This window comes from Globicephala melas, chromosome 8 (genome assembly GCF_963455315.2).
Source record: "Globicephala melas chromosome 8, mGloMel1.2, whole genome shotgun sequence".
In the NCBI taxonomy this organism is placed as follows: domain Eukaryota; kingdom Metazoa; phylum Chordata; class Mammalia; order Artiodactyla; family Delphinidae; genus Globicephala; species Globicephala melas.
The window spans coordinates 48751793-48778137 of record NC_083321.1 but is presented as its reverse complement, the minus strand read 5'-3'; the positions used below and the strand labels follow the sequence as shown (position 1 = coordinate 48778137).

Genomic DNA, 26345 nt, shown 5'->3' with positions numbered 1-26345 from the left:
CATGGGATATCTTTCCATTTCTTTTTAATTCTTCAGTGTTTTATGGTTCTCAGCATATAAGTCTTTCATCTCCTTGGTCAGGTTTATTTCTATGTATTTTATTTTTATTTTTTTGATGCAATTTTAAAATGTATTGTTTTTCACTTTCTTTTTCTGATATTTCAGTGTTAGTGTAAAGAAATGCAACAGATTTCTGTATGTTAATCTTGTATCTTGCTACCTTGCTGACCATATATGGTACCATGTCATCTGCATATAATGACAATGTTACCTCTTCCCTTCCAATTTGGACACCTTTTACTTTACTGATTTCTGTGGCTTGGACCAATACTATGTTGAAAAGAAGTGGTGAGAGTGAGCATGCATATCTTATTTCAGATTTTAGTGGGAAGGCTTTCAGCATTTCACTGAGTATTATGTTGGCTGTGGGTTTGTCATAAATAGCTTTTATTATATTGAGATATGTTCCCTCTATGCCCACTTTGGTAAGTGTTCTTATCATGAATGGATGTTGAGTTTTATCAGATGCTTTTTATGCATCTATTGAGATGATCAGGTGGTTTTTATCTTGTTGATGTGATGTACCACACTGATGGGCATATGTTTTTATTTTTTTAATTTAATTTTTATTTTATATTGCAGTATAGTTAATTTAAAACATTGTGTTAGTTTCAGGTGTACAGAAAAGTGATTCAGTTGTACTTATACATATATCATTCTTTTTAAAATTATTTTTCCCATATAGATTATTACAGAATATTGAGTATGGTTCCCTGTGCTATACAGTGGGTCCTCATTGATTATGTTTTTTATATATACTAGTGTGTATATGTTAATCCTAAACTCCTAATTTATCCCTCCCTCCCAACTTTTCCTTTTGGTAACCATAAGTTTGTTTTCTAAGTCTGTGAGTCTGTTTTTGTTTTGTAAATAAGTTCATTTGTATAATTTTTTTCGATTCCACATATAAGTGATATCATATGATGTTTGCTTCCTTTGTCATAGATTGACCATAGGTGCATGGGTTTATTTCTGGGCTTTCTATCCTTTTCTACTGATCTATATTTCTGTTTTTGTGCAGGTACCATAGTGTTTTGATGACTGTAGTTTTGTAGTATAGTCTGGTCAGGGAGCCTGATTCCTGCAGCTCCATTCTTCTTTCTCAAGATAGTTTTGGCTATTCAGGGTCTTCTGTGTTTCCATACAAATTTTAAAATTATTTGTTCTAGTTCTGTGAAAAAAAATGCCATTGGTAATTTGTTAGGGATTGCATTTAATCTGTAGATTACCTTGGGTAGTATGGTCATTTTGACAATATTGATTCTTCCAGTACAAGAACTTGGTATAACTTTCCCTGTTTGTGTCGTCTTCTATTTCTTTAATCAGCATCTTATAGTTTTCAGAGTACATACAAGTTTTTTCCTCCTTAGGTAGGTTTAATCCTAGATATTTTATTCTTTTTGATGCAATGCTAAATCAGATTGTTTCCTTAATTTCTTTCTGGTGTTTCATTGTTAGTGTATAGAAATGCAAGTGATTTCTATGTATTAATTTTTTATACTGCAACCAAATTCATTGATGAGCTCTAGTAGTTTTCTGGTAGCATCTTTAGGATTTTTCTATGTACAGTATCATGCCATCTGCAAATAGTGACAATTTCACTTCTTATTTTACAATTTGTATTCTTTTAATTTCTTTTTCTTCTTTGATTGCCATGGCTGGGACTTCTAAAACTATGTTGAATAAAAGTGGTGAGAGTGGACATCCTTGTCTTGTTCCTGATCTTAGAGGAAATTCTTTCAGTTTTTTCACCATTGAGTATGATGTTAGCTGTAGGTTTGTCGTATATGGCCTTTATTATGTTGAGGTAGGTTCCATCTATGCCCAATTTCTGGAGAGTTATTATTATTATAAATGGGTGTTCAATTTTGTCAAATGCTTTTTCTGCATCTCATGAGATGATCATATGGTTTTTATTCAGTTTGTTAATGTGGTATATCACACTGATTGATTTGTGGATTTGAAGAACGCTTACATCCCTGGGATAAATCCCACTTGATCATGGTGTATGATCCCTTTAATGTATTATTGGATTCTGTTTGCTCGTATTTTGTTGAGGATTTTAGCATGTATGTTCATTAGTGATACTGGCCTGTAATTTTCTTTTTTTGTGGTATCTTTGTCTGGTTTTGGTATCAGGGTGATGATAGCTTTGTAGAATGAGTTTGGGAGTGTTCCTTCCTCTGCAATTGTTTGAAATACCTTTAGAAGGATACCTTTAGCTCTTCTCTAAATGTTTGATAGAATTCACCTGTGAAGCCATCTGGTCTTGGACTTTCGTTTGTTGGGAGTTTTTAAATCAGTTTCAGTTTCAATACTTGTGCCTGTTCATATTTTATATTTAATTCCTGGTTCAGTCTTGGAAGGTTGTACATTTCTAAGAATTTGTCCATTTCTTCCAGGTTGTCCATTTTATTGGCATACAGTTGCATATAGTAGTCTCTTATGATCCTTTGGATTTCTGTGCTGTCTGTTGTAACTTCTTTTTTGTTTTTAATCTTATTGATTTTAACCCTCTCCCTTTTTTTCTTCATGAGTCTGGCTAAAGGTTTATCAATGCTGTTTATCTTTTCAAAGAACCTGGTTTTAGTGTCATTGATCTTTTCTATTGTTTTCTTCATCTCTATTTCTTTCCTTCTACTCACTTTGGGTTTTCTTTGTTCTTGTTTCTCTAGTTGCTTTAGGTGTAAGGTTAGGTTGTTTGAGATTTTTCTTGTTTCCTGAGGTGAAATTGTCTTAGAACTGCTTTTGCTGCATCCCATAGGCTTTGGATTGTTGTGTTGTTTTCCTTTCTCTGTATTTTCTGATTTCCTCTTTGATTTCTTCAGTGATCCATTGGTTGTTTAGCAACACTGTTTAACCTCCAAGTATTTGCATTTTCTTGCAGCTTTTTCTTGTAGTTGATTTCTAATCTCATAGTGTTGTCAGAAAAGTTGCTTGATATGATTTCAATTTTCTTAAATTTACTGAGGCTCGCTTTGTGGCTCAACATGTGATCTATCCTGGAGAATGTTCCATGTACACTTGAGAAGATTGCGTATTCTGCTGCTTTCAGATGGAATGCCCTATAAATATCAATTAAGACCATCTTGTCTAATGTGTCCTTTAAGGCCTGTGTTTCCTTATTGATTTTTCTGTCTTGATGATCTGTCCATTGATGAAAGTGGTGTGTTAAAGTCCCCACTATTATTGTGTTACTGTCAATTTCTCCTTTATGGCTGTTAGTATTTGCCTTATATATTGAGGTGCTTCTATGTTAGGTGCATATATATTTATAGTAGTTATATCTTCTTCTTGGATTTATCCCATGATCATTATGCAGTGTCCTTGTCTCTTGTAACATTATTTTAAAGTTTATTTTGTCTGATATGAGTATTGCTACTCCACCTTTCTTTTGATTTCCATTTGCATGGAATATCTTTTCCATTCCCTCACTTTCAGACATTATGTGTCCCTAGATCTGAAGTGGGTCCCCTGTAGACAGTATATATATGGGTCTTGTTTTGTATCCTTTCAGCCAGCCTATGTCTTTTGGTTGGAGAATTTAATGTTTACATTTAAGGTAATTATCAATATGTATGTTGCCATGTTAGTTGTTTTGGGTAGGTCTTTGGGTTTTGTTTTTATAGGTCTTTTTCTTCTCTTCTCTTGTGATTTGATACCTAACTTTAGTGTTGTGTTGGGTTTGCTTTCTCTTTTGTGTTTCTATTGTAGATTTTAAGTTTGTGGTTACCATGAGGCTCTGATATAGCAGTCTATATATAAACAAGATTGTTTTAACTTTCTGGTCTTTTAATTCCAAATGCATTTCCAATATCATGCATTTGTACTCTCCTCACAATTGCTGGTTTTGATATCATATTTGTGTGTGGATTGTTTCCTACCTTTCCTGTATGTTTGCCTTTACTGGTGAACTTTACCACTCTTAATTTCCTTGTTTCTAGCTGTGGCCTTTTCTTTTCTGCCTAGAGAAGTTCCTTCAGTATTTTTGTAAAGCTGGTATGGTGGTGCTGAATCCTCTTTATGATTTCTCCACTGAGTTTGAACAAGAGCTATGCTGGGTAGAGTATTCTTGGTTGTAGGTTTTTCCCTTTCATCATTTTAAATATATCTTGCCATTCCCTTCTGGCCTGCAGGGTTTCTGCTGAAAAATCAGATGATAACCTTATGGGGATTCCTTTGCATGTTATTTGTTGCTTTTCCCTTTTTGCTTTCAATATTTTGTCTTGAATTTTTGTCAGTTTGATTAATATGTGTGTTGGTGTGTTCCTCCTTGGGTTTATCCTGTATGGGACTCTCTGTGCTTCCTGGACTTGAGTTAATGTTTCCCATGTTAGGGAAGTTTTCAGCTATTATCTCTTCAAATATTTTCTCAGGCCCTCTTTCACTTTTCTCCTTCTGGGATCCCTATAATGTGAATGTTGGTGCATTTAATGTTGTCTCAGAGGTCTCTGAGACTGTCCTCATTCCTTTTTTTTTGTGGTATGCGGGCCTCTCACTGTTGTGGCCTCTCCCATTGTGGAGCACTGGCTCATGGGCCCAGCCACTCCGTGGCATGTGGGATCCTCCCGGACTGGGGCACGAACCCGGCAGGCAGACTCTCAACCACTGAACCACCAGGGAAGCCCATCCTCATTCCTTTTTATTCTTTTTTCCTTATTCTGTTCTGTGGCAGTGATTTCCACCACTCTGTCTTCCACCTCACTTATTCATTCTTCTGTCTCAGTTACTGACCTGCCCCCATTTCTTTTTAAAAGTTTGTGTAGAAATGCAACAGATTTTAAAAAATTAGTTGATTTATAATGTTAGGTGTACAGCATAGTGATTCAGTATTTTTGCAGATAATACTCCATTATAGGTTATTACAAGACAATGGCTATAATTCTCTGTGCTATACAGTATATCCTTGTTGCTTATCTATTTTATACATAGTAGTTTGTATCTATTAATCTCATACCCAGATTTGTCCCTCCACTTTCCCTTTCCCCTTTGGTTACCACAAATTTGTGTTCTATATCTATGGGTCTGTTTGTTTTGCATATATATTCATTGTATTAATTTTAGGTTCCATATAGAAGTGATATTATACAGTATTTGTCATTCTCAGCCTGACTTATTTCACTGAGCATAATATTCTCTAGGTCCATCCACATTGCTGCAAATGGCAGTATTTTATTTAGGGCTGAGTAATACTCATATATATACATACACAACATATATATGTATATGTGTATATATATATATAAAGTCTCACATCTATATAATGCAGTCACCGGTTTGATGGGCACTTGGGTTGTGTCTATGTCTTGGTTGTTGTAAATAATGCTGCTATAAACATTGGGGTGCGTATATCTTTTTGAATTAGAGGTGTTTTTTTTCAGATATATGCCAAGCAGTTCAATTGCTGGATCATATGGTAGTTCTATTTCTAGTTTTTTAAGCAAACTCCATATTTTCCATAGTGGCTGCATCAACTTACATTCCCACTAACACTGTACAAGAGTTCCTTTTTCTCCACATCCTTGCCAACATTTGTTATTTGTAGACTTTTTATGATAGAAATAGCCATTTCATTTCTGCCTTCCAGTATCACAGAAATATGTCTTCTGGCCAGCCCCAACCAGAAACCACACAGGGAAAGTAATTCTAGAAAACATAGTTCCAGCTTGGCCAAGATGATACAGTACAATACCCTTACAACACTGGATGCATCTGAGAAATCTTGGATAAACCAAATAAACTAATAACATTAGTTCCTGAGTGATCATCTACTGGTTTGTCTACTTATCTATATCATATATCTGTCCAACTAATCTGTCTATAGAACATAGTGAGATGCTTGTATCCTTTAACTATGTCTCACCTCAATTACTCTCATACCCACCCAACTTTAACATACCCACCCAACTTTAACAGATAAGGACTGAACCAAAAAATATTCCTTGAAAGGGAGGAGTCCTGGCCAAGATTCTCATGCAGCTCTCAATTCTGAATACCATAATCAATTTTATATTTTGTTGGTGTTTGTTCCATTTGAATCAAGTGAGTCAGTTTTCCTTGTTGAAGACAGAAGTAAACAGTCAACCATACTATTCCCTAAAAAGATTTGCACTGGTCAGGCAATATTTCTAGAACTATAGATCCTTCAGATCTTAGGCTTTTCTTTTTAGATCTTCTGCAGAGTCATTTCTCAAACTCAATTCTAGAATTCTCATTTCTAGAATCCAGTCATAGAAGGATACCAGTGCCTCCAGGACCTCGCATGTTGCCCCTTTAGCAGGACATAGAATTCTTGGCTTTTAAATTGAAAAGCTTTGAACCAAAAAGATGACAAAAAGGTATAAGGGTATCTGACCTGGCAGAACAGATTTCTGTTCCTGGTTTCAGATTAGGTTAGGCACAAAGACTGTCTGTGCCTGGTGGGAGGAAGAACACTAGTTGGGACCATACTTTCTCCTTCTTAAGCTGAGGCTCCCAAGACTCCAAGTGGTGTGAAATCGGATCTGGGGGCACAGATGAAATAAATAAGTTGGCTCAGAGAAAGAATAAGAGTGGTCACTTTGGCCAGCTTGCAGAGGGTGCTGCAGCTGGGACAAAGGGATGAGTATGAGAAAGATAGAGTGGACAGTCTCTGCCAGGGTCCTGTGGAGTGGACAGTCTCTGCCAGGGTCCTGTGGGGGTATGACTGCAATCTCAGTGGATCAACTGTATCAGAGACTCTAGTACGAGGAGGTCACTTACCACAGACCACAGTGTGAAAAAATACCATAATTATAGCACAAGATGTATAGGGGGTCGAGACCAGCCAAGAAAAGGAAGCAGGAAATAGTTGTCTCCCATATAACTGCCATGGTGGCAGTCTTGTAAGAACCCCCCCTCCACTGCAGTTTTAAATCTAACACAAAGAAGAGGGTGATGTAAAAACTCCTGGGGGAGTTTTAATATTAGCCTAAATTAAGGATTTCTTAATCAATTGCAATTTATAAAGTTGATTGGATTTGGTTGGAAATGCTATCTTGTATAACTTAATTTTATTTTTACTCTAAGCCCCATTGTGGATGGATGATGCCGGTGAAAAAAAGAAGGAAATGACATTTTGCACAACTCAGTTTGTGAGTATTAATTTTTTACTTGTTATACCAGGAAATATTTAGAGGTATTTAGCCTTTTACTGTCACAAGACTAATTAGGTGGGTGTTAATAGTTAAAAAGCCTCAGATGTACATGAGTGGGTACCAGGCAGCCAAAGAGAACAGAGGAAAGCTGAATCTGTTTATATAACTAATTTTCTGTAGAGAAGCAAAGAACAGAGAGTGTTTTCTAGAGCAGAGGCTAGTACACTTACGAGTGAGGCACAATTGCAGACATTCTTTGGCTTTTCCAGGAACTTGTTCCCGTTACTCTTCCTGACTTATTACCCTTCCCATGGGCCTTTCAGTGCATGATAAAATACTATTTTTAAAAGACAAGTTGTGTTTCGTGTGCCAGGGATTATGCAGGCATTTTAGATTCATTATCTCATTATATCCTTATAATTAACCCAGGAGGAGCTACTATTGTTGCTTTCATTTTTAAGAGGAGGAGACTAGAGGAAACTTACAAAAGCCTCTTAGATAGCCTCATCCACCAGAGGGCAGACAGCAGAAGCAAGAAGAATTACAATCCTGCATCCTGTGGAACAAAAACCACATTCACAGGAAGATAGACAAGATGAAAAGGCAGAGGGCTATGTACCAGAGCAAGGAACAAGATAAAACCCCAGAAAAACAACTAAATGGAGTGGAGATAGGCAAACAACTAAATGGAGTGGAGATAGGCAACCTTCCAGAAAAAGAATTCAGAATAATGATAGTGAAGATGATCCAGGACCTCGGAAAAACAATGGAGGCAAAGATCGAGAAGATGCAAGAAATGTTTAACAAAGACCTAGAAGAATTAACAAACAAACAGACATGAACAATATAAATAATACAATAACTGAAATGAAAACTGCACTAGAAGGAATCAATAGCAGAATAACTGAGGCAGAAGAATGGATAAGTGACCTGGAAGACAGAATGGTGGAATTCACTGCTGCAGAACAGAATAAAGAATGAAAAGAAATGAAGACAGCCTAACAGACCTCTGAGACAACATTAAACATAACAACGTTCGCATTATAGGGGTCCCAGAAGGAGAAGAGAGAGAGAAAGGACCCGAGAAAATATTTCAAGAGATTATAGTCGAAAACTTCCCTACCATGGGAAAGGAAATAGCCACCCAAGTCCAGGAAGTGCAGAGAATCCCATACAGGATAAACCCAAGGAGAAACATGCCGAGACACATAGTAATCAAATTGGCAAAAATTAAAGACAAAGAAAAATTATTGAAAGCAGCAAGGGAAAAACGACAAATAACATACAAGGGAACTCCCATAAGGTTAACAGCTGATTTTGCAGCAGCAACTCTACAGTCCAGAAGGGAGTGGCATGATATACTTAAAGTGATGAAAGGGAAGAACCTACAACCAAGATTACTCTACCCGTCAAGAATTTCATTCAAATTCCATGGAGAAATCAAAAGCTTTACAGACAAGCAAAAGCTAAGAGAATTCAGCACCACCAAACCAGCCCTACAACAAATGCTAAAGGAACTTCTCTAGGCAGGAGACACAAGAGAAGGAAAAGACCTACAAAAACACACCTAAAACAATTAAGAAAATGGTCATAGGAACATACATATCAATAATTACCTTAAACGTGAATGGATTAAGTGTTCCAACCAAAAGACACAGGCTTGCTGAATGGATACACAAACAAGACCTATGCTGTCTACAAGAGACCCACTTCAGACCTAGGGACACATACAGAGTGAAAGTGAGGGGATGGAAAAAGATATTCCATGCAGATGGAAATCAAAAGAAAGCTGGAGTAGCAATACTCATATCAGATAAAATAGACTTTAAAATAAAGAATGTTACAAGAGTCAAGGAAGGACACTACATAATGAAGGGATCAATCCAAGAAGAAGATATAACAATTATAAATATATATGCACCCAATACAGGAGCATCTCAGTACATAAGGCAACTGCTAACAGCTATAAAAGAGGAAATTGACAGTAATACAATAATAGTGGGGGACTTTAACACCTCACTTACACCAATGGACAGATCACCCAAAATGAAAATAAATAAGGAAACAGAAGCTTTAAATGACACAATAGACCAGATAGATTTAATTGATATTTATAGGACATTCCATCCAAAAACAGCAGATTACACTTTCTTCTCAAGTGTGCACAGAACATTCTCCAGGATAGCTCACATCTTGGGACACAAATCAAGCCTCAGTAAATTTAAGAAAATTGAAATCATATCAAGTATCTTTTCTGACCACAACGTTATGAGATTAGAAATGAATTACAGGGAAAGAAACGTAAAGAACACAAACACATGGAGGCTAAACAATACGTTACTAAATAACCAAGAGATCACTGAAGAAATCAAAGAGGAAATCAAAAAATACCTAGAGCCAAATGACAATGAAAACACGATGATCCGAAACCTATGGGATGCAGCAAAAGCAATTCTAAGAGGGAAGTTTACGGCTATACAAGCCTACCTCAAGAAACAAGAAACATCTCAAATCAACAATCTCACTTTACACTTAAAGGAACTAGAGAAAGAAGAACAAACAAAACCCAAAGTAAGCAGAAGGAAAGAAATCATAAAGATCAGAGCAGAAATAAATGAAATAGAAAGAAAGAAAACAATAGCAAAGATCAATAAAACTAAAAGCTGGTTCTTTGAGAAGATAAACAATATTGAAAAACCTTTAGCCAGACTCACCAAGAAGAAGAGGGAGAGGACTCAAATCAATAAAATTAGAAATGAAAAAGAAGTAACAACTGACACTGCAGAAATACAAAGGATCATAAGAGATTACTACAAGCAACTCTATGCCAATAAAATGGACAACCTGGAAGAAATGGACAAATTCTTAGAAAGGTATAACCTTCCAAGACTGAACCAGGAAGAAACAGAAAATATGAACAGACCAATCACAAGTAATGAAATTGAAACTGATTAAAAATCTTCCAACAAACAAAAGCCCAGGACCAGATGGCTTCACAGGTGAATTCTATCAAACATTTAGAGAAGAGCTAACACCCATCCTTCTCAAACTCTTGCAAAAAACTGCAGAGGAAGGAACACTCCCAAACTCATTCTATGAGGCCACCATCACCCTGATACCCAAACCAGACAAAGATAGTACAAAAAAAGAAAATTACAGACCAATATCACTGATGAATATAAATGCAAAAATCTTCAACAAAACACTAGCAAACAGAATCCAACAACACATTAAAAGGATCATACACCATGATCAAGTGGGATTTATCTCAGGGATGCAAGGATTCTTCAATATATGCAAATCAATGTGACACACCATATTAACAAATTGAAGAATAAAAACCATAAAAGAAAAATAAGAGGAGACTGAAGCTTAGATTGTGCAACACGTCCAAAGTCTGAAAATTACTGGTTCAGATCCATCTCTGCCCTTTATTCTAAGTCCAAAGCCCAAGTTAACTACCTGTGCCACGTGACCCTTTAATAGCTATAATGATTCCTCCTCCCTTAACTGTTCCCTAGTCTTCATTTTTTTCCATGAAGACTTGCAGACTCACAAAACGATGATGAGGACTTCCCTGGTGGTTCAGAATCTGCCTACCAGTGCAGGGGACATGGGTTCTAGCCCTGGCCCAGGAAGATCCCACATGCCTCAGAGCAACTAAGTGCACGCACCACAACTATTGAGCCTGTGCGCCACAACTATTGAGACCACACACCTAGAGCTAGAGCTCGTGGTCTGCAACAAGAGAAGCCACGCAATGAGAAGGCCGTGCACCACAATGAAGAGTAGCCGCCACTCGTCGCAACTAGAGAAAGCCTGTGCACAGCGACGAAGACCCAATGCAGCCAAAAATAAATACATTTATTAAAAACAAAACAAAAAAAAGGCGATGATGAAAGTGTCTTTTACTTCCAGCCTGAGTATCAGTAACAGAAGAGAAAAAGGTATTTGTGTGAAGGAGAAACACGGTGTTGGCTTTGAATAAGATGGATATTCAGTTGTTGGACCTATTTGTCACACCCTCATATTGCATTCACCAGGGTATCCTCCCTCTTATCCTGTTCACCATGAAAGGGCTCAGCCATGACTATAGTTGACAATGGGATTAAATGCTCTACTATATGATCTATAATTTACCTCATATCCTGAGTCTGATAGGCCTGGGTGTTGTCATGGTTGGTTGTCCCTGGATGGAGCAGGAGCACACATACAGGTAGTATTTTTCTTCTTTTTCCTCATACAGTATTGAATGACTGACTGGAGATAAAGAAACTGGAGATTATTGGTATTTGTTCTTGATCTAAAGAAGAACTAACAGGTCATCTATAGAGGAACCCCTTACTGTGGCATTTCGGAGGATATTTGGCTAGAAAGTACTTAGTACTAATCCTCTTGAATTCAATTAAGTCCACATTAAGAGCCATGGATCTCCATATACACACTCTGCTTTACATAGTATAAATGGATTTTTCAGCTAATGCCAAAGAGCTATCCCATGACAAAGGTTCCTTGTCATTTCTCTCACAGCACTGGTGCCACTGACAGACATGAACATCATCTTCATTTTCTCCAAAGCACAAGTTATGGTCAGGAGATAACTCTGTAAAATAAGCTTCTAACTCGGGTAAGTTTATGGTATCTTTTCATCAACTCCTAATAAAATCTAGCAGACACATTACATTTGGCATTTAAATTATGTTCATAGAACACAATGTTTCCCCAATAAATGACTTAGGTTTGGTACTGAACTCCAGGACCCTTGGTAAGGAGATGGGGAAATAAGTACCCTTCACCCCAAAACAATGGGAAAAAATTAATAAATGTTATCCTTTCAACCTTAGGCTTAGGCATAGGATTCTGAGGAAATAGAAATTTAGACCTGGCTTAGGGACATTAAGCCAAACTTTAGAAAAAATTTCTGATATTCTAAGTCCTTCATTTTTTTGTTGATGACATATGAGGTTTAAATTTTAGCTCTGGTTTAATCGTTGGCTTCTTTAGATTATACGTTCAAATGTGAAGATGATTCCTTTTAAGCCTAAGGTAAGTCACCTTAGCTTTTAAATTTTTGTAATGGTTTGTAAATTGAGGAGGCTAAATGAGCATTTTCAATTTAAAGTCTGAAACATTTTACAACTAAAATGGACATACTATAATTGAGTGTGATTGCTTCATTCCGTTTTTTTCATGCATTATCACGAAATTTCTATAGGTTTCTAGCCTGAAGTAGTCATCTCATTATGGAACTTCTATGATCATAAATAATAAAAGTTCATACATTTATTTTGATAATTTGTCCCTAAGAATTCTCCAAAGAGATCTAAAGTTATATAAAGGTTTGCATCTACCACTGGGAATATATTTATTCTCATCACCTTTACTCAGTTCTCTACCCAACCTCTTTCATGTCAATAATCCCACTCTTAACCTTCTTGCTTCTGTCGTTTTACTTCAGTTTGGCTGCTGTCCTTCATGTAGGCTATTTCAGGGTCTCCAAAATGGAATCTCCTAATGTCCTTCTGTCTCCTCCTCCCCACTCGTAGTTAATTTTATTATGAGGAGATGTGGGATACTCATCTCCTGAGAAATGTGGAGGTAAATGTAAATGCCCACATTTCCAGTTATCTATTTAAATGGGAGAATGACCTGGCTTGAGGACTTTAACTCCTGTGAGCAGTAGAGTCCCATTCCAAGGCGCATTATATTAAGGTTTCTCACATTCATATCGCCTCCATTCTCAACAAAAGACCTTTTATGGGGCAAGTGAAAAGGATTGGAAAATCTTGCCAACACAATTTTTCCAGACCTTTACAAACAGAATTTGTAAACTGTTTTCAAGAAGGTGTTAAATTATAATTTTACCTTCTAGAAATTGTGCAAAACGCTCTCTCCAAAGAGAAACCAGAAATCCTTCACCAAAAAAGTCAAAGAAATAAATGACTACAGACTACTTCTGTGGTCTGTATGCTTGTGTCTATTGTGCTTAATTTTGTGAAGTCAAATAGTAAAAGGAATATTGTACAAAAACTCAAGCCCTTATTTCCTCTTTCAAATATTTCAGATATTCCCCTTTCAGGAAATCCATGGTCAAGCAGAATATATTCTAGCATTCCTCTTAGACCCTTTTCTCCATAACTCAGGTAAGACTTGGTTGCATGGGTCTTATTTCATTGGTTTCCCTGGTCAGAGCCTTTTCCTGCCATCACTAAATATCTGTCTCATAGATTCAGAACAGTCGCTTGGGTTGAGCCCCCGACTTAATGTGGAGAAGTCTCTCTCAAATTTGTTTAGTGTGAACAGCATAGACAATTGGGTTGAGAACGGGTGGAATGAGGAAGTAAAAGTTGGCCAAAAGGATATGGATATGGGGAGGGACATGATGGCCAAAGCGGTGAGTGAGAGAGGAAACAGCAATGGGGATATAGAAGACAAGGATAGCACAAATATGAGAACTGCATATTTGAAGCCTAGCCTCAGGGGTGGTCAACCCTAAAAATCACCACATAGGAGGCAGTGATGGCTAATGAATCCAGGATCAATACCAGGAAGCCAATTCCCATTCCATATAAGTTGCTGTGTCACTAGATGCCAAGGTGACCACGGCCATGTACTCACAGTAGGAGTGGGCAGTGATTTGGGCCCGGTAAAGGGGCAGCCTCAGGCAAATCATCAGGGGCAGAGGTCCAATGTAGAGTACCCCATGAAGGAGGGCAGCCGGGCCCAAACGTCCTACCACTGCATGTGAGCATTGAGGTGTGGCATAGTGGGTCACAGATGGCCACATAGTGATCAAAAGCCATGGCAAGGAAGATGCCTGACTCTACCGTGACTAAAGAACATTTGGGTCAAGCAAGTATCTAGGTCAATGTGACAGGCACAAAAACAGAAGATGGTTAGCAGTTTGGGCATGGTAGATGTTGACAGGACCAAGTCAATGACAGCCAACATGCACAGGAAGAAGTACATGGGCTGGTGCAGGCTGTGCTCCAACTTTACCACGGCCAGGATGGTCACATTCCTCACCACAGCCACCAGGTACATGGAGCTAAAGGGGATGGAGAGCCATATGCAAGGACTCCAGCCCTGGGATGCCAGTAAGCCAGAAAGAAGTAGGCACCAAGCAGGAATTATTAGCAAGCAGACATGAACATGTTTGAGGGCTTAGAGTAGCTAGGGGACAGGAGCTCTTAGTTCTAGATTTTTACTGCTATAACAGATATTGCCTCTGGAAACTGTAGACTACTGGAATCTTATTTCCATCCTGGCAGAACCTATAATAAAGAAGAATTCTGAATGCCTACTTGAAAATTGACATGTATTTTATAAAAGAGCCTGCATGAAAACACCCACTGGTAAATGTAGAAACAAGTATGCTTAACATTTCTACTGCTAAATTGCTCTTTTCCATTTCCTTTAGGAAATATTTCCCAAAGCAAAATTACTGGATCAAAGGGGCTGAACAAGTTAGGGGACTTCTACACTGGAAAACACGAAGTTCTACCTGCAACGATTAAATGTAAGTCCACGTAATGTGTTTAGCCTAGTGCCTGCATATGCTTCTCTTTGTTGTATAAAGAGTAACATCAATAACAATGATTAGCTATTTGCAATTCACGATTTTATAGTGAAAATTTAGAATCAATGCGTTCAAAAGTAAAGCATTATTCAATGAATTAGATTTATTATAATATTTTTAAAGCTATGTATTACCTGGTAAAACGTTTACGTCATATTACAGTAAGTGAGGGAATGGCAGAAAGCAGATTAAAGTATTGATATGATATGATTTCATTAAAATATGTGTTTCTTATAGGAATATACCTTGGATGTAAAAACACATTCTTTTAATTTTCTTTCATGTATGGGTATATTCAGGTTTTGAAGAATAGTGAAAAGCTTTAAAAGTCTTACTTTTTAAAAGTCAAAAACATAACGGGACAACTTACTAAGGGGACAATTTACTAAGGAAAATATATTAGTGAGGTACAATTCCCTTTTCTTTAATGGCTTAATAATGGTTTGGTCAGACTGACGAATCTAATTGATTTCTTTAAAAGATACCTGGCATAGGACCTAATTTTTCAAAGGAAAATATCTCATTTAAGGTTGCCCAGATTTCATGGTTAGAAAGATAGAGTCAACAGCTAGAGTCAACTGTCCTAAGGAACATTAAGGACAGAGTCTATTAAACTTTCTGAGAATCTGGGCATCATCTATAATTTGAGATAGGTAAAAGATGAGGTGCATCTTTTTATGAGCAAATCTCACTGGACATTTGCCCATTATCTGATCACAGTGATTAAAAAAAAATGTACTGACAGAAAACAGTCAACAGGACCCTTCTTACTGGCCACATACTTCTTGGTCTCTATTCTTTGAAGAGATAGGGAGATCAGCGCTAAACCACTGTCCATTACTTGTAAAAGCCTGGTCCACTTCTTGTTCTTTTGCCCTTCAGGTGCCTCTAAGCATCTAGCAATGGCTCCTACTGCTACACATCCTCAGGGTTCAGAAGCTGAGGGCACAGGGTATAATTTGGGTCTTGTCCTGTCTTGGGCTTGCCCTCCTCATGTTTCCCATTAGAGTCTCAGATTCAACAAGTCAGGCTCCCCATACTCATGTCATGGTAACATGGTGACTTTCTTCACATGGCTACATTTTTGCTGAGAGATCTCACCACCTTCTTGGTTTTTTTACCCAGGCATCAAGTCCCATTCCAGACCATCTCTCCTCTACAAAGCCTTCTTTGATATCTCTATACCAGAGTGGATGGGTACATAGTCACTGAATTCCCCCCAACTAAATTCCATGCACATTTCAAATTATTCATGTCTAAAATATAAATAGAAGTTACATTTTCATAGCAAATAAGCATAAGAAATGCCCCTACGTAACCTCATGGATTTGTGATTCAGGCTCCAACACACAATGTTAGGATTTTTGAGTTTACTTACTTCTGGGTCAGGTATTGACTAGGTATTGAAAAAAAAGATTAAAGTTCTGTGAACTTTAAAATCAATCATTCACAGATGTTCTTTTATATTAACTGACTTTAGCAATTCTGTGAGTTGAGTATTTGAATATGCCAATAAGTGATACCATGTGTGAAACTACTTCCTCAGGGATCAAATGTAAAGATTCTGTGAATCTTTTGGATAAGAAAAGGAAAGGATGGGAGATAGCACCACAGTAGCAGCTTAGGGTATCAGCTTTACCATCTAACAAAACCAGATTTCCCATCCAGACCATCTTACCCTATGTTTGGGTAAATTGCTTAAACTCTTGAAGTCTCAGTCTTTTTCTTATTAAAAATGGGGAGACTATCAACTGCAAAGGGTAAGGATAAAGAACAAATGAAATAAGTGTGACGCTCTTGGCACATGGCATCAGCTTCTTTTCCCCAAATTCTTACTGTTCACTATGGGGTGGGGAGTAGAGCAGAAATTTACATCCTGCAAATTGGAATGGTTTCCTTTGTTTCACTGTCATGTGGGACATCTTTGAAGATTCCTCAAAAGTCCAGGAATTGTAGAGATAAGACAGGGATTTATTGGGAACACTGGTCAATACACAATTTTATCTCATAAAAGGGAGAATATCTGAAGTGTTCTCTGAAGATACTGTGATAGGTCCCTTTATGGTTTAGGATGGTGGCCTAATTACTCAAAATCAGGGAAGGTCAAAGTATCTCATCATAAAAGAATCAGTGTTCATGTGATGGACTTAAAACCAGATTTCTAACTTTGATTTGTGCCAGACCCAGTTTAGTCAATGAAATTGTAACTGAGTTTTAGGCTGGGACAAAGAATATGAGCATATGAATAAAAATCCACCAAGTTGATAATTGGCATCTTAAGTGGTGGTTTGAACTAGGTGTGACACCTAAACTGTGTCACCTGACCTAGAACATTCTAGAGAAACATTTTCTGTATCAGTCCACATAAGGGCATCCTTACCTGAACACGGGAGACATGCCTGCAAGTCCTGGAAGAGACATCTTGATGGTGGGTCTGAAGCTCCTGAGACAGATGTTTTGCTGTGGTGAAATAAACATGGATTAGAAGCAAGACAAACTTAGTGCAAATACGAACTCTACTGTTTCTGGCTCTGTGACTTAGAAAACAAAGGCAGAGAGATTACATTGCCTGTTTGCCAGTCTGTGAAAGGAAGGGCGTAACAGCCGCCTTAGAGTTGCATCATGTATTAAAATGAACTGTTCATAAATGTGTGTGTTTGCACACACAGAAGGTTAAATATTAGAATGCCTGGCCTCTGGAACAGGCACTGTATTCCCTCCTTACCTACTCCTCTCCTCTGTTCTTTTCCCCCTTCCAGAGAACACAGACACAGTGCTATTTTCATATGACCTTGGTAACTCCATATCCTTCTTTCCCAACTGTATGAATAGCCTTTTAAACATGGATAAAAATAATTAAAGATACCTGTTGATGGTGTAAAGATGCAGTTGGGAGAGAAGTTTGACTGACTGTGGAGCAGAAGACAAGAGGTCCAATCAGGATGGAATAGTTCAATCTTTTCTCTCATGTTCTGATGGGGAGTACTAGGCAACAAAGCTTTCTACATTGGGGTTTCGCCTCTTCCTTGATACATAACACAGCCCAATTTGTACTCAACTTATTTCCTCTACTTTTTAATTTTTTAATTTTAAAATTTTTTTAAAAAATTTCCTCTACTTTTGACTAGAACTGTAAAGAAGATAAGCCCTGGATGGACCAAAGACAAATGGAGTCTGATTCCAATAACTTTGTCTCCATCTCTGGAATGTACTTACCCATTTGGGCAAATGTCCACAGAGCTCCTTACAGTAGTCATCTCTTGTCTGGATGCTTTGATGAATTTAGTTCATAGTCAAAGGGAGGCCATGGCTCTGACCTCTTCAATATTTTCTCCTGTGTCCCCTCTTTATCCAGGTACTGAAAACAGCCAGTTGCTTCCCAAGGGTTGCAACAGAGACACCTGCATTCTTCCCTCTGTATCCTGAGTTACCCCCCATGGGAGTAATCTTCATTCCTTACTCCACTCTACCTCCCAGGACTAGATTATAAGACTTATTCCTACTCTCCTCCTGGGGCCTGTTCACTAGCCCCAGGTCTCTGATTATTCTCCCCCAAGGCCTGAAGTATTCAAGGACTCTAAGAGTGACATTGGGAGAGAGTTCACAGGAGAAGGGTGGGGGAAAAAATAAACATCAGATACTGGTATAACCAATATGGACACTTTTTTTTGGTTAATCTTTGCTTATATTATTTAAAAAACTTAATATAGGGTCTAGGCTATACAAAAATGATGCTTAAATATAAATTTATTAACATTTTAATTTTCCATTCTGCTACATTTTTTCAATTTGTGTTTGCTTAAATATTTATAATAAGTTACAGTAGTTGTGTCCTTGTCTGTGGTTATTTTAACCTATTTTTTTCTGGAATAGAAGGCTAGCTTCAGTTTTTTCCACTAAGTGGCACAGACATATTTGTCAATGTCCTTTTTTCTGCTTATCCTTAGGATAAAATACCAGAAGGAAAATTATTGACCATTGTGCAGACCTCATAAATCCTGTTGTCAAATTGTTTTCCAAAAGTGGTTGTCAAATTTGTGTTTAACCCAGCATCAAGTGAGTTCATTCGCTAAATTGCCCTAGTCATTTAAAAAATATAGTAAGTCCCGTACATATAAACAAGTTCCATTCCGAGAGCACGTTTGTTAAGTCCAGTTTGTTCGTAAGTCCTACAAAGTTAGCTTAGGTACTGAACTAACACAATCAGCTATATAGTACTGTACTGTAATAGGTTTATACTTTTTACACAAATAATACATAAAAAACAAAAACAAAAAATGAAAACATTTTAAATCTTACAGTACAGTACCTTGAAAAGTACGGTAGTACAGCACAACAGCTGGCATACAGGGGCTGGCATCAAGTGAACAGGCAAGAAGAGTTACTGACTGGAGGAGGGAGAAGAGGTGGGAGATGGTAGAGCTGAAGGATCGTCAGCAATAGAAGATGGAGGGCAAGCTGCAATTTCACTCATGTCCGATGTTGATGACACAGGTTCTGGTTCCTTGCTGGATTCAATTCTGTTTACCCTATTGAAGAAAAGATCCAGTGATGCCTGGGTAGTGGCTCTTATTTCCTCGTCATAGATGACATGGTAGCACTGGATTGCATTCTGAATGGCTGCTGCAACCTTCATGTACCATTCTATGTTTGGGTCCTGTGCCTCAAAAACTAACAGTTCCTCCTCAAATAAAGAAAATTCCCTTGCCATTTCCTGTGTTGTGAATCTCTTCGGTTCTTCAGCAGTACCAGCTACATCACCACTGCTTTTACGCTTTCTTCCAGACATCCTGGGCTTGAAATAAAGATACTGTACTACTCTACTTTATACAGTACTATACAGTGAAGCACACAAAAGCACAATCACTTGTAGGTGATGCATGCACGTGACAATGTACACCAGACATGTTCTAGAAGATTATTGCTCTCTACCTGATATAGACGCAAGTTAAAGGAATTGTTAAAATCTTAGGCAAAATTGGAAGGATATAGAGATGTAGGATACAGGCGTTAGGTTTAATTTTAAAGTTCCTTTTCTCCCCCCATCAGATTTCTTGAGCTATAATTGGCACAACATTAAGTTTAAGGTCTACAATGTGATGATATGATACACATATATCAATATTATTAAATGATTAACACAATAAGGTTAACACATCCATTACTTCATACAATTATAATACATTTTTGTGGTGAGAACATTTAAGTCTACTCTCTTACCAACTATCAAGTACACTTGACTTTTGGGAGAATGGCAGCCTGGAAAGGGTAGGGAAGCTCCAAGCCCTTTTCCTATACCTTCCTCTCTGCATGTCTTCCATCTGACTGTTCCTGAATTTTATCTGTCATAATGAGCCAATGATCTAAGTTATTTGAGGCTTTGGGTGGAGACAAGATGGCAGAGGAGCAGGACATGGGCTCACTCTTCTTATGAAAATGTCAAAATCACAACTAACTGCTGAACAACCATCGACCAAAAAAAAAAAAATGCTGGAAACTACCAAAAAAGATATCCTACAATCAAAGATAAAGAAGAAGCCACAATGAGATGGTAGGAGAGTGCAGTTGCAATAAAATCAAATCCCATACCCACCAGGTAGGTTACCCAAAAACTGGAAAAATATTATATCACAGAGGTTCTCCCACAGGAGTTAAAGTTCTGCACCCCATGTCAGGCATCCCAGCCTGGGGGTCTTGCAATGTGAGGAACAGTCACCAGAGCATCTGGCTTTGAAAGCCAGCGGGGTTTGATTGAAGGAATTCTACAGGACTGGGGGAAACAAACTCCACTCTTGGAGGGTGAACACAAGGTCTCATGTGCATCAGGACCCAGGGGAAAAAGCAGTGACCTCATAAAAGACTGGGTCAGACCTACCTGCTAGTATTGGATGGTATCCTGTGGAGGTAGAGGGGTTGGTTGTAGCTCATTGTGGGGATAAAGACTGGTGGTGGTAATTCTGGGGATTACTCATTGGCATGAGCCCTCCTGGAGGCTGCCATTTTCTCACCAAGACCTGGTCCCACCCAAAAGTCTGTAGGCTCCAGTGCTGGAATGCCTCAGCTAAACACCAGCAGGACAGGAACACAGCCACACCCATCAGCAGACAGTCTTTCGGAGCCCATAGCTTCCCGATAAACACACCCCTTGACATGGCCCTGTGCACCAGAGGGACAAGACCCAGCTCCACCCACCAGTGGGCAGGAACCAGTCCCTCCCACCAGGAAGCTTGCACAAGCCTCTTAGACTAGCCTCATCCACCAGGGGGCAGACAGCAGAAGCAAGAAAAACTACAATCCTGCAGACCACAAAATGGAGACCACAAGCACAGACAGACAACCTGAGATGGCAGAAGAATATGTTCCAGACGAAGGAACAAGATAAAACCCCAGAAAAACAACTAAGTGAAGTGGAGATAGGAAATCTACCCAAAAAAGAATTCAGAGTAATGATAGTAAAGATGATCCAAGATCTTGGAAAAAGAATGGAGGCAGAGATTGAGAATATATAAGAAATGTTTAACAAAGACCTTGAATGGATCACTGAAGAAATCAAAGAGGAAATCAAAAAACACCTAGAGAGAAACAAAAATGAAAGCACAACAATCCAAAACCTATGGGATGCAGCAAAAGCAGTTCTAAGTGGGAAGTTTATAGCAATACAAACTTACCTCAGGAAACAAAAAGAATCTCAAACAAACTAACCTTACACGTAAAGCAAGTAGAGAAAGAACGAAGAAAACCCAAAGTGAGTAGTAGGAAAGAAATCATAAAGATCAGAGCAGAAATAAATGAAACAGAGATGAAGAGAAAAGATTAAATTAAAAGCTGGTTCTTTGAAAAGATAAACAAAATTGATAAACCTTTAGCTAGATTCATCAAGAAAAAGGGAGAGGACTCAAATCAATAAAATTAGAAAATGAAAAAGAAGTTACAAAGGGCACAGCAGAAATACACAGGATCATAAGAGACTACTACAAGCAACTATATGACAATAAATTGGACAACCTGCAAGAAAAGAACAAATTCTTTGAAAGGGATGATCTCCCAAGACTGAACCAGGAAGAAATAGAAAATATGAACAGACCAATCGTAAGTACTGAAATTGAAACTGTGATTTAAAAACTCCCAACAAACAAAAGTCCAAGACCAGATGGCTTTACAGCTGAATTTTATCAAACATTTAGAGGAAAGTTATCACCTATCCTTCTGAAACTCTTCCAAAAATTGCAGAGGAACGAACACTCCTAAACTGATTCTATGAGGCCAACATCATCATGATACCAAAACCAGACAAAAAAAAAAAAAAAAAATTACAAGCCAATTATCACTGATTGAATATAAACACTACAATCCTCAACAAAATATCAATACTAGCAAATCAAATCCAACAATACATTAAAAGGATCATACACCACAATCAAGTGAGATTTGTCCCAGGGATATAAGTATTCTTCAACATATGTAAAATCATTGTGACACACGACATTAACAAACTGAAGAATAAAAACCACATGATCATCTCAATAGATGCAGAAAAAGCTTTTGATAAAATTCGACACCCATTTATGATAAAAATTCTCCAGAAAGTGGGCATAGAGGGAACATACCTCACCATAATAAAGGCTGTCTATGACAAACCTACAGCTAACATCATACTCAATTGTGAAAATCTGAAAGCATTTCCTCTAAGATCAGGAAAAAGACAAGGATGTCCACTGTCACCACTTTTATTCAACATAGTTTTGGAAGTCCTAGCCACGGCAATCAGAAGAAAAAGAAATAAAAGTAATACAAATTGGAAAAGAAAAAGTAACACAGTCAGTGTTTGCAGATGACATGATACTATACATAGAAAATCCTAAAGATGCTACCAGAAAACTACTAGAGCTCATCAATGAATTCAGTAAAATTGCATTGTACAAAATGAATATAAACGATTGCATTTCTATACCATGAAAGATCAGAGAGAAATTAAAGAAACAATCCTGTTTACCATCGCATCAAAAAAATAAAATACCTAGGAATAAACCTACCTAAGGAGGCAAAAGACCTATACTCTGAAAACTATATGATGTTGATGAAAGAAATCAAAGATGACACAAAGATGTCATATCTTTCCAAAGATGGAAATATATACTGTGTTCTTGGAATGGGAGAATTAATATTGTTGAAATGACTATACTACCCAAGGCAATCTACAGATTCAGTGCAATCCCTATCAAATTATCAATGGCATTTTTCACAGGACTAGAACAAAAAATTTTACATTTTGTATGGAAACACAAAAGACCCCAAATAGCCAAAGCTATCTTGAGAAACACAGAGCTGGAGGAATCAGACTACCTGAATTCAGACTATACTAAAAAACTACAGTCATCAAAACAGTATGGTACTGGTACAAAACCAGAAATATAGATCAATGGAACAGGATAGAAAGCCCAGAAATAAATGCACACACCTATAGTCACCTAATCTATGACAAAGCAGGCAAGAATATACAATGGAGAAAAGACAGTCTCTTTAATAAGCGGTGCAGGGAAAACTGTACAGCCACATGTAAAGGAATGAAATTAGAACACTCCCTAACACCATACACAAAAATAAACTCCAAATGGATTAAAGACCTAAATGTAAGACCAGACACTATCAAACTCTTAGAGGGAAACATAGGAAGAACACTCTTTGACCTAAATTGCAGCAAGATATTTTCTGACCCACCTCCTAGAAAATGAAAATAAAAACAGAAATAAACAAATGAGACCTAATTAAACTCAAAAGCTTTTGTACAGCAAAGGAAACCATAAAGAAAATGAAAAGACAACACACAGAATGGGAGAAAATACTTGCAAATGATGCAACCAACAAGGATTAATCACCCAAATTTACAAATAGCTTATGAAGCTCAATACCAAAAAAAAAAAAATCAAAAAAGTGAGCAGAAGACCTAATCAGATATTTCTCTAAAGAAGACAAGCAGATGACCAAGAAACACATGAAAAGATGCTCAACATCACTAATTATTAGAGAAATCCAAATCAAAACTACAATGAGGTATCACTTCACACCAGTCAGAATGGCCATCATCAAGAAGTCTACAAGTGGGCTTCCCTGGTGGTGCAGTGGTTGAGGGTCCGCCTGCCGATGCAGGGGACACGGGTTCGTGCCCCGGTCGGGGAAGATCCCACATGCTGTGGAGCGGCTAGGCCCATGAGCCATGGCCGCTGAGCCTGTGCATCTGGAGCCTGTGCTCTGCGACGGGAGAGGCCACAATGGTGAGAGGCCTGTGTACCGCAAAAAAAAAAAAAAAAAAGAAGTCTACAAGTAATAAATGCCAGAGATGGTGTGGGAAAAAGGGAACCCTCCTACCCTGTTGGTGGGAATATAAATTGGTGCAGCCACGATGGAGAGCAGTATGAATTTCTGTAAAAAAACTAAATGTAGAGTTACTATAAGATCCAGGAATCCCCCTCCTGGGCATATATCTGGAGAAAACTCTAATGCAAAAAGATACATGCACCCCAATGTTCACTGCAGCACTGTTTACAATAGCCAAGACTTGGAAGTCACCTAAATGTCCATTGACAGATGAATGGATAAAAAGATGTGGTATATACACACAACAGAATATTACTCACCTATAAAAAAGAATGAAATAATGCCATTTTGCAACATGGATAGATGTAGAGATTATAATGCTAAGTGGAGTCAGAGAAAGACAAATATTATATGATATTGCTTATATGTGGAATCTGAAAAATGATACAAATGAACTTATTTATAAAACAGAAACAGACTCACAGACTTGGAAAACAAACTTATGATTACCAAAGGGGAAAGGTGGGGAGGAGAGATAGAGTGGTAGTTTGGGATGGTCATATACATACTACTATATTTAAAATAAATAACCAAGAAGGACCTACTGTATAGTACAGGGAACTCTGCTCAATATTCTGTAATAACCTAAATGGGAAAAGAATTTGAAAAAGAATAGATACATGTATATTTATAACTGAATCACTTTGCTGTACACCTGAAACTAACACAACACTGTTAAATCATACTTTAATATAAAAAAAATTTCCGAAAAGTGAGTTCCTTGAAAATTTGACAGTGTTATAATATAAAATAAACAACAAGACCTGCTGTATAGCACAGGGAACTATATTCAGTATCTTGTAATGACCTATAATGGAAAAGAATCTGAAAGTGTGTGTGTATGTGTATGTATGTGTGTGTGTGTGTGTGTGTGTATATATATATATATATATATATATATAAAATGTAACTGAATCACTTTGCTGTACACCAGAAACTATCACAACACTATAAATCAACTATACTTCAACTTAAAAAAATGTTGGGAAAAATAGGACATTTGACTTTTGAACAATGAGGGGGTTAGGGGAACAGTGGAAAATTTACCAGTAACTTTACAGTTAGCCATGGGATCCATGGTTCCACACCTGCAGATTCAATCAACCACGATTCACGTAGTAATGTAGTGTGCTTTTAGTAGGGAAAATAAATCAGAGCTTAAAGATGGCGGAAGACTAAGACACGGAGATCACCTTCCTCCCCACAAATACATCAGAAATACATCTACATGTGGAACAACTCCTACAGAACACCTACTGAACTGTGGCAGAAGACCACAGACCTCCCAAAAGGCAAGAAACTCCCCACGTACCTGGGTAGGGCAAAAGAAAAAAAAAGAAAAAACAGAGACAAAGAATAGGGACAGGACCTGCACCAGTGGGAGGGAGCTGTGAAGGAGGAAACGTTTCCACACACTAGGAAGCCCCTTCGTGGGCAGAGACTGCGGGTGGCGGAGGGGGGAAGCTTGGGAGCAACGGAGGAGAGCGCAGCAACAGGGGTGCGGAGGGCAAAGCAGGGAGATTCCCGCACAGAGGATCGGTGCCAACCAGCACTCACCAGCCGGGAAGGCTTGTCTGCTCACCCGCCGGGGCGGGCGGGGCTGGGAGCTGAGGCTCCGGCTTCGGTCGGATCCCAGGGAGAGGACTGGTGGTGGCTGCGTGAACACAGCCTGAAGGTGGTGGCTGCGTGAACACAGCCTGAAGGTGGTGGCTGCGTGAACACAGCTAGTGCACCACGGCTAGCAGGGAGGGAGTGTGGTAAAAAGTCTGGAGCTGCCGAAGAGACAAGAGACTTTTTCTTGCCTCACTGTTACCTGGTGTGCAAGGAGGGGATTAAGAGTGCCGCTTAAAGGAGCTCCAGAGACTGGCGTGAGCCATGTCTATCAGCGCGGACCCCAGAAACGGGCATGAGACACTAAGGCTGCTGCTGCAGCCACCAAGAAGCCTGTGTGCAAGCACAGGTCACTATCCACACCTCCCCTCCTGGGAGCCTGTGCAGCTTGCCATTGCCACGGTCCCGGGATCCAGGGACAACTCCCCTGGGAGAACGCAAGGCGTGCCTCAGGCTGGTGCAACGTCATGCTGGCCTCTGCCACCGCAGGCTCGCCCCGCACTCCGTGCCCCTCCCTCCCCCTGGCCTGAGTGAGCCAGAGCCCCTGAATCAGCTGCTCCTTTAACCCCGTCCTGTCTGAGTGAAAAACAGATGGCCTCAGAGGA

At 38.5% G+C, this 26345-nt stretch overlaps 1 protein-coding gene across 1 annotated transcript; it reads right to left on the bottom strand.

Moving 5' to 3' along the window:
- Window positions 1-13455: 13455 nt before the first annotated feature.
- LOC115839425 (olfactory receptor 52M1) lies at window positions 13456-14559 on the bottom strand. Its single transcript, XM_070046177.1, is given in 7 exon segments — window positions 13456-13669; window positions 13671-13752; window positions 13755-13921; window positions 13923-14003; window positions 14005-14244; window positions 14246-14348; window positions 14529-14559. Coding segments are annotated over 7 exon segments (918 nt in total).
- Window positions 14560-26345: the final 11786 nt, after the last annotated feature.